This window comes from Corythoichthys intestinalis, chromosome 16 (assembly GCF_030265065.1).
Source record: "Corythoichthys intestinalis isolate RoL2023-P3 chromosome 16, ASM3026506v1, whole genome shotgun sequence".
Classification (NCBI taxonomy): domain Eukaryota; kingdom Metazoa; phylum Chordata; class Actinopteri; order Syngnathiformes; family Syngnathidae; genus Corythoichthys; species Corythoichthys intestinalis.
The window spans coordinates 49,133,470-49,147,523 of record NC_080410.1 but is presented as its reverse complement, the minus strand read 5'-3'; the positions used below and the strand labels follow the sequence as shown (position 1 = coordinate 49,147,523).

The window sequence follows — 14,054 nt, the reverse complement described above, 5'->3', positions numbered from 1 at the left end:
TAGACTGGGGGTGGGATTCATTAAGCTTCGGCTTCTCCCGTCTGCCCTTTTCTTTTAAGGTTGAACTGAATGTAATCACAAATGAATGCTGTATGTTTGTTTGGATTTGTCACATCTGAAAGGAAAATGAAAAAAAATGTCCATAGGAGAGATAGCGAGTATATTTGCAAAAGGATGCTGAATTTCCATATGCCAGGCAGGCGGTCAAGAAGACGACCAAAGAGGAGGTTTATGGATGTAGTTAAAGAGGACATGAAAGTAGTTGGTGAGAGCAGAGGATGCAAAGGACAGCGTTAGAGGGAGACAACTGATTCGCTGTGGCAACCCCTGAAGGGAAAAACCGAAAGGAAAAGAAGAATAATTTGTCAAATTAATCCTGGGTCTTGGGGGCAATGACGGTGGCCCCTTTGCAAGAGCTGCGGGAGGAGGGGAGGCCCCGCTCCCCTGTTGGCTGGGGCGGTGCCGGGGTCGTGGGGTGGCCCCTGTTCAGCATTTCCACTTTTTCCGTTGGACTATAACCAGTGTTGTCACGGATTACTTAAAAAAGTAATTTAATTACTGATTACACCTCAAAAAAGTAATCTTACGTAAATTCTGGACAATTGGGCGCCCCTGATTACAAGCCTCACCCAGTACATTTTTAAAGAAAAAAACATTTTGTACATAGATAAGCCTCTCCTGCCTATAAGCCGCGTGTGCCCACTCAGTAACACGAGACATTGACAAAGAAATAGTTTTCAAAATTTGAATAACTCACTTTAACTTTTCGTTCCAAACACGGCAGTTATATGGCAGCGGCACGGAAGTTACATAGCATCAGCATGGCGGTACAGCACTAACTGGACTGGTTATTAAAAACATAATAGTCTTTGTTAGCAATCTTCATCTTCCTCCTTTGCACTCAAACCATGGAAGTCTTCACCCTCAGTGTCGTATATGAAGACGCTCAGATACACTTCGCCACGCACCTACTCAGTCTCTCCTTCGCTGTCGCCTTCAATGTCTCCCATAATGAGGCAAATTCACTCCTGAGCCCGTGCCATCCTCCTCGTCATACAGCAGACTGGCCCCTCGAAACCCGTTGGTGATGGCGGACTTCTTTCACACCGCTTCACGCTGCCAGGCTCCCTCAGCATACCTGTGCAAAAGCTGCTCTTCTCATGCGGCGAGTCTTGGCAAACGATCTCTCGCAGCTCGTCATCAAAGCTTCCCATACAACTCGGATGGCCAATTTAATTTCTTATAGCATTTTCGATGATGCAGGTCCACCAATTCTACTCATGCACAAAGACGAGGGTCCACCACCTCTATTCATGCACAACGCACAAAGTTAAACCACCGGTAATAGTGCAAACTAGCGTCTTCCTCGACACATATATTCCACGTGTCTCACTCCCACATTCCATGCTCGAGCGCCCCTGGCGGCCGTCAGAAAAATGCACAAATTGGCCGCATCATTGCACACGCCGCAGGACCCAAAATGATGGAAAAAAGTAGCGGCTTGTAGTCCGGAAATTATGATAGTTACTTTACTGATTACTTTATTATCAAAGTAACTTATCAGTTACTTTTCACCAATTTTTCTGCTTTTGCTGCCTCAACATAAAAATAACAGAAAAATGTCATCGCGTGTAATAGATTTTACATAAGGCTTAATCTTTGAGTTAGCGGGGGTTTAATTAGTCGATGGAGTTGATTTCAACCACCATTGACTCGCCCTAGCTTAGCCATTCCGGAGCCCTGAAACTAACAAATAACTGACAAACTGCACGAAATTTGTTTGTTTACACCCGCTAACTCCAAGATTAAGCCTAATGTAAAAAAGTCTGAACTTCCCCTTGGAAATAAAGACCTAGATGTTAAAATGTTGTCTATTATTGGAATTTGCCCCCCCCCCCCCCCCCCCTGGCCAAGCCGCACACGGGAGCGGAAATTCCGCGCGTTCTCTTCTTATTTTAACCCTTTGTGCTGACTCCATGTTTCAAAAGTTTGAAGAAGACTCACCTAAAACAGGTTGACAATTTATACGTTGACGATGGTCAAAAACAAGGCAAAAACAGACGATGGAGGGAACAATGCTGAATCCAAAGCAAAGCTACATAGAAAATGTTTCTGAGCAGCAAATCTGTGTTATCTCAGTGTCCAGTGTTTTTTTAAGTCCGTGGTGTAGGAGAGCCGGGCCGAAGTTGTGACTGCGTGTTGTTTCGGGACCATCCCTCTGTGGCCGGTCTTGGGCGGTTTTGGTTCGTGCGCGGATGGGACGTGGTTACCACAGCGACCGACGCAGGTCTTGACGTCCCAAGCGCCCGCTATCAACTTTGTTATCCGCGGCTGGCGCTACTTGTTTTAGGACAAAGCGCGCTGGTCTTTGTCCTTGTTCGTTGTCAGGAGAACTGATTGCCAGAGTTGGTGCATCAATCTTGCTCGTGACGCACACGTTGGGCTTCTGTGATAAGATGGCGTTGTGTATCTATTCTGTTTCTTTAAACTATGGTGTGCTATTTATTTTACATTAGGTGTGTTAGAGTAGTGCAGTCCTACATTAAATATGAGAAATGATACTATTCCCTGATTAATTATATTACGTGTGTTCGAGTAATGCAAACAGTTAGACGGTGCCTACGAGAAAGGGTACCATTTTTCATTGTCCCCTCATGAGCTCTGATAAGGTGATTCACTTTACTGCGTCAAAGGGCACGGAGTGAAGTCTGCCTAAACTATAGTTAGATGAATGTGTTATACTAATGCAAACAATTATATGGTGTGTGCGAGAAAAGTACCTATTCCCTTCACTATAAAAGTTGTAAAGCAATAAAACAAACAACAAAAAGGAAATGAACAAAAATCCTACAACGTAAAGTTTTCATAATGGGTCAAAATCATTTTTCGAACAGATCATGTGACTAGCACCTTAGAGACTATCCTTTGCTTTGCTTAGCCAAAAATTACACCAGACGAGGCAAGATGGATATTTGGAATTTCTTTAAACCTAAGCTTTCAAAGGCTACCAACAACAACATTTTTTTTTTGCCATTCCACATGTTCGTTCATGGTTTTGATGTCTTCAGTGAGAATTTACACTAGTAGTGAAAATATCCGAGGCGCGATTATTGCTAGTTGAAATATATATAACGAAAAAATGATGAAGTGTGTCCAAACTTTTGACTTTTGTTTCAGTGTCTTCAACATGCTTTTCCCCAAGTCCCACAAATGTTAAACTCCGCCTATGATTACAAACTCTAACTATAAAATGTATATAATTACACATATTATAAAGGCTGGTTACAAACTATAGAAGTGCTGGCTGTCTCGTACCTGTCGGCTTTGTTTCGAGTTTTTTCGCGTTGTGCTGTAATTCCAAGTGCTTCCTTGTTGAATTGGATGTCGAGTTTTTTGCGGTCGACAGTCTTTCTGAGCCAGCGCAGAGTTTGCAACGCACGGAGATATTTTTGTCATTTTTACTGTTCAGATATGTGAAGTAATGGCTGTATCTCCAGTGAGCAAATGCAGCCATTTGTTGTATCTCTCCGGCTCCTTAACTGTTAGCATCCTGATAGGTAGCCAGGCTATGTTGTTGACCGCCGGCCGTGGCAGACGGCGCCCACACTGCATGGTCATACACGTGACCTGTTTTTTTTTCCCGATGAGAAAACGTGAGATGTGATGTCACTCCCAAACTCGAGCAGTATTTTCTTTTCAAATGCTCTTCGTACATGACTACAGTATTCTTCATTCTACATACAGTATGAGGCAACAACAAAATAGTAAAGCACAGGCACTGAGGAAACTAACTTTAATCAGATTACTGGCTTGGGAAAATGAACGCGTTAGATTGCTTGTTACTGAAAGAAAGTAATTTGATTGAATTTTATTTCGAAAACATGCATCACATTATGGATATACAAGAATACAAACAAAACATAAGATTCGAAAAGGAGTAGGAAGAAGTAAAAACTTATATGAATCCTACCCCTTTGTCCGCTACATACTCATCAGCATGAATCAGACAAAACAAATACAATTCACATCAGTTCAATAATGCCTAATGAACAATTGTTGGCATCACTCAACATTTTCTCAACATAAATACTATAATTCATTTCTATAATGACAGAAAACAAGATCTTTGTATTTTCTCTTAAACACGCTCAAATTAGCGCTTTTCTTTAGGTCCTCAGTAAGTTTGTTCCACAAGTCCACACCTAAAACTGAAGGATAAAAACTCTTTTTTGTTGTACAGTGGTATTGCTTTTTGAAATTTAACTCCCCTCTCAGATTATACCCTCCTTGTCTATTTGAAAACAAAACTTGTATATTTCCAGGTAATGTGTTTTTCCGTGCCTTGAACATGATTATGGCCGTTTTGAATTTGACTAGATCCAGGAATTTTAACTGCTTGGATTCCAAGAACAGTCTATTTGTATGTTCGAGGTATTTAGCCTTGTGCACTATTCTTATTGCCTTTTTTTGAAGAACCACAAGTGACTGTAAATTGCTGGGATATGTATTGCCCCAAACCTCCACACAGTAGCTGAGGTATGGCATTACTAATGAAGAGAACAAGATATGGCGTGCTTTATAATTTAAAAAGGGTTTCGTTTTGTTCAGTAGTCCAACACTTTTTGCCAGTTTTGTTTTTATGTGCTTTATTTATGACTTCCAGTTCAACTGTTCATCCAGTATTACACCTAAAAATTTAGTCTCAGTTACTCGCTCAATTTCGCTATTGTCTATAATTATCTTTTCTTCAGTTTCTGTCTTTTTATTTCCAAACAAAATATACTTAGTTTTTTCCATATCTATTGATAATTTGTTTAGCGTGAACCAGTGATTCAGATATGTTAATTCAGTCATTACCTCATGCATCAGATTCGTTAAAAATTTTCCTGAGCATAGGATGCTGGTGTCATCTGCAAAGAGTGGAAATTTTAATTTTTTAGATGTCATACATAGGTAATCAGATTACGCGTTACTGACAACACTATCACACATTTGAGTGTGTCCACTCATGACTGGGCCCAATTTGACACACTCAGGTAGAGAGATTATCAGTGCCAGTATTAACGATCTGTTAGCAAAGAATGGGATGTCAACATATCCACACTTACATGTCATTTACACAATTCTGGATTCCCCACCTCACATTGCTGAATTGTGTATGCTCTTCACCCCATCTAATCACGTCTCCTTTTGACTCACCCCCACTCCTCTTTCTCTTCTTCTCTTAATTAGCTAACTATAGCACTGCTAGAGATGTGGAGGTTTGCCCTGGAAAGGAGGGGAATGAAAGTTAGCTGCAGCAAGACGGAGTATTAATGTGTAAACCGAGGACGGTAGAAACGCATTACTCAAGTAAATGTATCGGAGAACATGTAACTTTTTGAGAAAAAAAGTACTTCTAAGAGTAGTCATACTAACTATACTTTTTACATTTACTTGAGTGGATTTGTGGAGAAAAAATGCTACTCTTACTCCTCTACTTTGGGCTACACAAGGGTCGTTACATTTTTCCTCTTTATTCTACATATTAGATTTATTTTGATTTTTTTTGCCGGCAATGCCAAGACTAGAGACGTGCCTGGTTTATTACCGGGCTAACTCTACCGATTTCACCGATGTGATATCGCAACAATAATCACATGACTCCATTATGACAATCATACGCAAGCTTGCGGTTCCATCTTTACCCCAGCCTGTTCAATCATGTGGTATCTTTAAAGCACCGTAAAAAAATGAAGTATTTTATATAGAGCGCTGCCCTCAACATGACTCAAAAATGCAGATTTTAACCTCTCTCCCAGTTTTTATTTGGCACCAATTGACCACAGAAAACTGGAGATATGATCATTTTAATTACAAAATAGTAATTCTGGAGGAGCGCTTCACTATTCAAACTCGGAACTATTTTCTCGACCAGAGGCCAGTCATGCTCTTTGGACGAATAATGTTTCATTTATTTTTATTCTCGTCGGAATTCAATGATTTAAAAAAATTTTTTGTTTATTTCTTTGGTTTAATGTGGTCATGTAATGGGTTATTGTACAGTATCATTATAACAATAGTCCATACACTGTAAAAAAAAACAACCTATAGAATTTACTCAATAAAATTGCGGTGACAATTTACACTCGGTTTGATAGTGTAAAATTTAACCAATTTTACTGAGTAAATGTTACCTAACTGCATCAACAATAATATACTCAAATAACTTGGGTAAGGTTTACTTAACCTTTCAAAACAGATTATATCACGTAATACCTAAAAACTAATTAAAATTGAGTATTATTTACTCATGATTGTAGCGTATTTTATTGTATATTTCACTGGAGTTTTTAAAAATAAATATTAATCAAAATATATACTTACCATATTGGCCCGAATATAAGATAGTGTTTTTTGCATTGAAATAAGACTGAAAAAGAGGGGGTGGTCTTATATTCGCGGTCCAGACATTATACCCATTCACGACGCTAGATGGCGCCAGATATCATTAAAGCGATATTCTGTCATGACAGATCTCAGCTACTCTCGTTTAACCAGTTTTATTGCAATGTTTTTCCTTATTCAGATTTGTTTCAAGACTACAGTTACAGTTAGACTTTGATGGTTAATGCAGTTATTGCAATTTTGTTGTTTTATCACAATAGATTGGTTTATTTACATTTCAAAAACCAGAAGCCATTCATTTAAGAATGTTACGCACTTTAGTTTACATATTTAAATGTTCAGATATTAAGATTTGAATGAGGCAAAATAACATGCTTTTTCTCTCAAATATATTGTTACAATCATTTGTTTCGGATGCACTGTAATTATTTTCTGCATAAAAATCAATTTGTTGTTCAAAAAGTCTTTTTTCAAACTTGAGTCTTGAAAAAGAGGGGGTCGTCTTATATTCGCGGTCCAGACATTATACCCATTCACGACGCTAGATGGCGCCAGATATCATTGAAGCGATGTTCTGTCATGACAGATCTCAGCTACTCTCGTTTAACCAGTTTGCATTATTTTATTGCAATGTTTTTCCTTATTCAGATTTGTTTCAAGACTACAGTTGCAGTTAGACTTCACTTTGATGGTTAATGCAGTTATTGCAATTTTGTCGTTTTATCACAATAGATTGGTTTATTTACATTTCAAAAACCAGAAGCCATTCATTTAAGAATGTTATGCACTTTAGTTTACATATTTAAATGTTCAGATATTAAGACTTGAATGAGGCAAAATAACATGCTTTTTCTCTCAAATATATTGTTAAAATCATGTGTTTCGGATGTACTGTAATTATTTTCTGTATAAAAATAAATTTGGTGTTCAAAAAGTCTTTTTTTCAAACTTGAGTCTTGAAAAAGAGGGGGTCGTTTTATAATCAGGGCCGGCTTACATTCGGGCCAATACGGTAATTATTACTATTATATATAGATAAGGATTGTTTTACCCTAAAGTAGAGCCTAGTTCGGGCCTAAAAAATCCAGCCCGACCCGACACGGCCCGCTGGTATTGAGGCCCGACCCGGCCCAAGCTCGATCACTTAACTAGATTTGCAGGCCCGAGCCCGAAAAACCCGATTTTTTTTTTTTTTTTTTTTTGAGTGATGCGGAAAAAACGCAGCAGCAGCAATTTATTTTCATTTCTTCGAGTTGGAAGAAAAACACGCAAGTTTTCTTAATGTTTAAATAATCTACTTTTTTTTTTTAGAATTATCAAAGCATTCACACAACGAAATAACGCTGGGAAAGTTTGTTAAACATATTTCTGAGTGTGTGGGATATTGTTCTCACATGGACGCGCCTCTCTGACAAGGAGAGGGAATAGGAGAGGGCGGCGCCTCGGCCGTGCAAACGGTACAGTGGGAGGACAAGAAGAAAAAGCGGCCGGCGCCACGGCGTTCGTGCACACGCACAAGCAAAAGCGCAATACAGAGAGCCTGCTCTCCATTTTTTTTTTTTTTTTTTTTTTTTTTTTTAAATAATTTATTAGTCCGGCATGGCGGCCCGACCCGACCTGACCCGAACATGAATGCTTAAATTGTGGGCCCAACCCGAATGTCGGGTCGGGTTCGGGTTCGGGCACAAAATCAAACCTCTACCCTAAAGGCCAAAGTCATTGCACACAAGAGAAACATTTGATAGGCAACTGTTTTGCTCATTAGACAAATTGTCTGCACAATATAAATTACATGTGAACATTTTTTCCTAATTGTATGAGTACATGAGTACAGTCCAGTATTAATTTATGAATGATAAAAACCGAGCAGGGGTCACCAACTCAGATCCTCGAGGGTATTTTGTATTCTACGTTTCCCTCCTCCAACACATCTGAAACAAATAAGCAGGATCATTATCAGGCTATCGGATAGCTTGCTGATGAGTTGTTCCTTAATACATATTGACTAATACGAGTTGTGGTTGTTATTAATTAAATTAATGATAAATTGTGGTTATTAATAGTCATTACTGGGTGTTTACATGCCACAGTAGCCACCTAGCGTCATTCAATGGAAAAAGTATCACTAGCTTGCTGATGCCGGCTGTGTGCTCCGGGCGGGTTTAGGGTACTTCTAGTGAGGGACGTGCCACTCAATTATACTGAAGGGCGAAAAATTTGACAATGCTGTACGCCATAACTGGAAGGTTAATTAGAAAATAAGGTTAATGGTTCAAATTAAGCCACATTATTATCAGCAACTCATGTTGCTAAACTCCGAAGAGCATTGTCAGCTAGCTACCAGGAATGGCTGTCGAAACCCAGGAATAAGAATACAAATATTTTTACCATAGGGGCTTGTTAATCCAACACACAGCATACCAGGCTTGTTAATGTTTTTGCATGGTCAATTCTAAAAAACAAAACATTAAGTTCAAACATACCTGCTACTGGACGTTGCCATCTAAGATGGAGTGTATCGTCAAATGAAACGGTTGTGGCGGTAAGATGTTGGATTCTTTTGCCGTGCTCGGCGGCTCATATGTCTCTTGTAACTCGCTAGGAACTCTGCTAGCTCAGCCGCAACGCACACGGCTCTTAAGTCTCTGTGTCACGTGACTGTGACATACAACATTTCCAACATGGACGACTACTTTTACTTGAGTAATATTATGTTGAAGTAACGCTACTCTTACTTGAATACAAAGTTAATTACAGCTTAAAAATTAATTAATCGTAATTAATCACAATTCAAACCATCTATAAAATATGCCATATTTTTCTGTAAATTATATATATATTCTGTAAAATAAATTGTTGGAATGGAAAGATAAGACACAAGATGGATATATACATTCAACATACGGTACATGAGGACTGTAGTGGGCATTTCACTCTACTGTCATTTAAATCTGTCTATGCTGTCCTCCCTCACTCCGAAGCGTCTACTTTTTCCAAAGCTAGACAGCTAGTGAACGACGCCTCAATAATTAGACTTCTTCCTTTTTCATCTGATTTATTAATAAAATGGCCTCAAATCATTGTCCTCTTTAGACTGTCGTAGAACTACAAAATAAAAGTACACAAGCATTGCATTAGCAACAACGTTAGCTTAGCACGCTATACAGGTCCACTAAACATAAACAAAAAGCGTCTCATACAAAAAATATAACATTTCGCTTACTAACATAATATGTACATTTTTACAACAACCATACTTACGGACAAATCTTGTCCAAGGATCATATAAGCACAACATTATCAGCCCGAGACGTCGTGCAGCCATAATGAAGAAAGAAAAGAAGAAAATAATAAACCATGTCGCAAAGCGACCACAAGAGTTCGCTGTTGGACAGCGCAAAAAGCCTTGCTGTAAAACTTACCAAAAGGCAGAATACTTTCTGAGCGGGACATGTGCGTTAATTGCGTCAAATATTTTAACGTGATTGCTTAAAAAAATTACCGCGCGTTAACGCGATAATTTTGACAGCCCTAATATATATATATATATATATAACAGAAACTAATAGTGGCAGTCAGATACCATTGTAATTCTTTTCAACTGGCGCCAGAACATTTTTCCTGGATCCTCAGTCAAGTAAGGGATGCGTCTATTTTCTGGATCCGACGGTCCCACCACGTCTGCAATATTGGTTTGGGATCTGTCCATTTTTTTGATTCGTCGGTCCCACAGCGGCTTTTCGGATCAGTCTATTTTGTGGAATCGACGGACTGATCGCGGCTGCGACATTGCCACGGGATCGGTCTAATTCCTGGATCTTCGAGTGAGTAATAAACGCGGATTTGGATTACTATTGCTATCTATGTTGACTATTCTTCGTGGGAGTTTTCCCCAAATCATACTAAATAATTAAAGCACTATGGCACGCTACAGTGACGACAGCGACTCTGACGTGGACCTAACGACAATGTTGGAGTTCGTCAGGAAACGCATGTTTGCGTACTGCTGAGCTCCCGAGTGAAGAGTGGTCAAGGTGGAAATATTATTTTTTGTGAATAAATGTGCATAAGTGGAAGCTTCCCCCCTTTTTGGTACTTTTATACACGTATCCTAGCTACCACGTGTTACAAAGTACAAGACATGGATTACACAAGGTGTGCTGTTTGGCCTGTACTGTATGTAAAGCACACGACAGCTCTGGATGCTAACAATCTACATAATTGGAATAAGTTTGAAAACGCTATATGCTTACCTTGAATATCTGCTAATAAAACCGGAGTTCCCAACAGCATACACTCTTGCTTCCGAACGGGGTTCCCAACAGCACTCTCTCGCATCAACAGTTTTGCCCAACCTTTGTCTTATCAGGTATTTGCTGCACGCATTTTTCCCTGAAGCTCGTCTTGTAATGACTGACAGTGCTGTCCTGCTATTCACTTTTCACATCTGGTTCAAATAGGAAGGGTAGAACTGACGACATGTTGGGAAAGCTAACGAGTGACACGCTGGAATTTCGGCAACGGGACCGGTGACGTCACGCACTGCGACGTAACAAGAATTGCGACCTATCACTTAAAATAATTTTACAAACTTTATTAAAACAAAACATTAAGAGGGGTTTTAATATCAAATTATTATAACTCATAATAACATTTATCTTTTAAGAATTGTCTTAAAAGTAGAGGATCCCTTTCAGACAATAAGAACACTCAGAAAAATTCGGATCAAATGTCATGTCAGGCACCGTTATAATTCATTATTTTACATTGCTTGTTTTCAGCGCCGATCGCACGCAGACGGGCTACATCCTCGGCGACCCCGATCGAAGGGACAATGCGGACATGCTGGATACCAAGCACCTTTCACCTGTTCACTTTACGCTGATCCGCATGTTAACCCACTTGGCTATGCTGATCGGCGTCTCCGACCACCCACAGGTGTCGCCCCCACACTTTTCAGCATTAACACATTTTCATTTTTAGACATCATCAACGGCACTAAAACGCAGTTTAAATGATCGGATGTCAATGGCTGTGAATACGTTACACACGTTAGTGGAAGATGTGCTATTAATGCTAAATTTCTTGCAATGACAGAATATCGCGTCAATCATCAGCCCTCCAGTCTCCGAGCCGGGTCCGTTTCTTCTGGCTCACCTGAAGAAAGACAAGGAGCATCTCAGAAGATATCTGGGCAAGGGGACGGATGACGTTGTCGGCTCCGTCCACCTGCTCATCCGCGCCCTCCTGAAGGCTCAGCGTCCACAAAGCTGTAAGACAAAACTCATTGGCGTGTCTTGGCAGTAGTGCCTAACTTTCACCCTATTTCTTTCAGCTGAATCATGGACGCTTTCTACCAACGCAGAGAGGAATGAATGGGAGACGCAAATGAGCCTGTTCATCGAACCTGAACTTAGGGTAAAAAGCATTTGAATGACATTGCTTTTGTTGGCAGCGGTGCTATTAAATCCCCGCTTTCCATCCGTAGCACTTGGATGGCCAGTTGGAGGAAAGGAACAAATCCATCCAGACTGACTCGGAAAACTCTGACAATCCCATCATGTGGCTGCTACATGACGATCCAGCCTCCTTTATGGCTTCTCTTAAAACCGATTCCTGCCTCCAATGCTCCGCGGTTTGGAGCTGCGAAGAGAATGTGTCTCTGCAGCACCTTACCAATGTGGTGGATCTAAATGACGGCAGCGACACCCTGCCTGTCCTGTGGAAATTTCTAAACAAGGTCAGTAAATGGAATCCTGGGCTAAAAATGATGTACTTACTGTCAGACAAAAGTTACCACATGTTTATGAATGAAAAATATGTTCAGACTGAGGGGACCCTATTTTGATTTGCAAAAAAATAGGACACATGATAACAGAATTAAACCATTCCTTATGATTTAAACATATTTAACATACATTGATCCCTCGTTGTTTCGCAGCTCAACTTTTGCACCCTCAGGGAATCGTGGATTTTTTAATTTTGTCATCAGAATCTTATCATAAGAGTTCTGAGAACACATTTATGTACACTTTATTTACATTTATGTATGTATGTATACATATGTACACGCACACCCCCACATCCACACGTGTCATATGAGTGTGTGAGGATGAATGTACAGCTGTGATGGAGGAAGTACCGTATTTTCCGCACTTTAAGCTGTACCTAAAAGCCTTACATTTTCTCAAAAGCCCACAGTGTGATTTATAATCCAGTGTGCCTTATACATATGATTCAATGTTGAGTATATTTTTTTCCATGTCTTTCACCTCCAACACACCTGACTCAAATAACCAGGCATGTTATCAGGCTTATGCAGAACTTGCTGATGAGTTCATCGTTTGATTCAGGTGTGTTAAAGGAGAGAGGCATGGAAATCAAGCTGGATAGGGGCTCTCAAGATCTAATGGATGCACAACGTAACTCCAGCCTCCACTGTAGCATCTGTTCTATGCGCCTTATAATGCGGTGCGCCTTATATATGCAAAAAGTTTTAAAATTGGCCATCCATTGAAGGTGCACTTTATAATGCGGTGCGCCTCATAGTGCGGAAAATATGGTACATAGTTTTTTCTAACAAAAAAATACTCAAGTAAACGTACAAAAGTACTTGCTTTAAAATTTACTTTACAAGTAAAGAGTATATTTTCTACCCAGGCAAAAATGTGATTATATATCCTGTATATATGGAAATGGAACGGGAAAAAAATGCAAATAAAATAAAAGTGACTGCAGTGTAAGCTTAACAAGCTCAAAAAACTCCATAACTTAGCTTAATGGCAGATTGCAAGCAACTATCAGCTCATACTGCCACCTGCTATAGATCCTACTCACCAACGTCACAGAAGGACGTGTCGCTGTATCCGGCCGCCATATTGTCCGTCAGTGTTTATCCGTATTCTCAATGGTTTCAATTTGTCCTGCAATTTGTAGTACAATTCATGGAAGCCCCGGTGCTTTCAGATGCTGTAAACTCATTGGATGCGTTGCATAAAAGGCGTTATGTGGAAAAGCTTCAGTCTATCCATTCGTCAGATCCATATTTGATGCCTAAATCGATATTTTTCGACCCGCTGTCTTCGCCCTCTCTGCCTGACATCTCCTACCCTGATATCTATAACTATCTTGTCCACACAAAATCAGCCTATTCTCACGAAAGTTTGAAAAACTTTAAGAGCAGCACTTTAAACAACATTACCCCATGTGACCCTTTACTTCCAATTTTCTAAAATGGCGACAATCAATTAAAAAAAAAATGATTTTTTGGGAAATCTATGGTCACCCTAGACCAGACATGTCCAAAGTCTGGCCCGGGGGCCAAATGCGGCCCGTGGACAAATTTCATCCGGCCCCCAGCCTCTGTCCTAAAATTAATAACGTCTGGCCCACAGACAGACTTAATAAATTGGTCAGCAGTACTGTTACCAGCATATGAAGTAGCTTACACACTAAAAGCTGCCCCTCATTTACCCACTAAAAGGCAGCAGCACTCTAAGCAACATTACCCCGTGTGACCCTTTACTCCCAATTTTCTAAAATGGCGACAATCAACTGCGATGGCCGACGCTTCAAGGATAGGTGGATATTGGACTATTTCTTCAATAAAACACGCAACAACTGTGTCTGCCTCATTTGAAAAGAGACAGTTGCTCTTTTCAAAGAGT

The 14,054-nt window shown here is 40.0% G+C and overlaps 1 protein-coding gene across 5 annotated transcripts in view; it reads left to right on the top strand.

Annotated features, from left to right (window-relative positions):
* Positions 1 to 14,054, top strand: part of LOC130931959 (E3 ubiquitin-protein ligase rnf213-alpha-like) — a 171,406-nt gene that overhangs the window by 137,874 nt on the left and 19,478 nt on the right. For all 5 annotated transcript variants that reach the window (XM_057861229.1, XM_057861228.1, XM_057861231.1 and 2 more), the window contains 4 exons: positions 11,169 to 11,325; positions 11,485 to 11,659; positions 11,723 to 11,805; positions 11,876 to 12,127. In XM_057861229.1, coding sequence (XP_057717212.1) covers positions 11,169 to 11,325; positions 11,485 to 11,659; positions 11,723 to 11,805; positions 11,876 to 12,127 — 667 coding nt within the window. The remainder of the gene's footprint in view (positions 1 to 11,168; positions 11,326 to 11,484; positions 11,660 to 11,722; positions 11,806 to 11,875; positions 12,128 to 14,054) is intronic.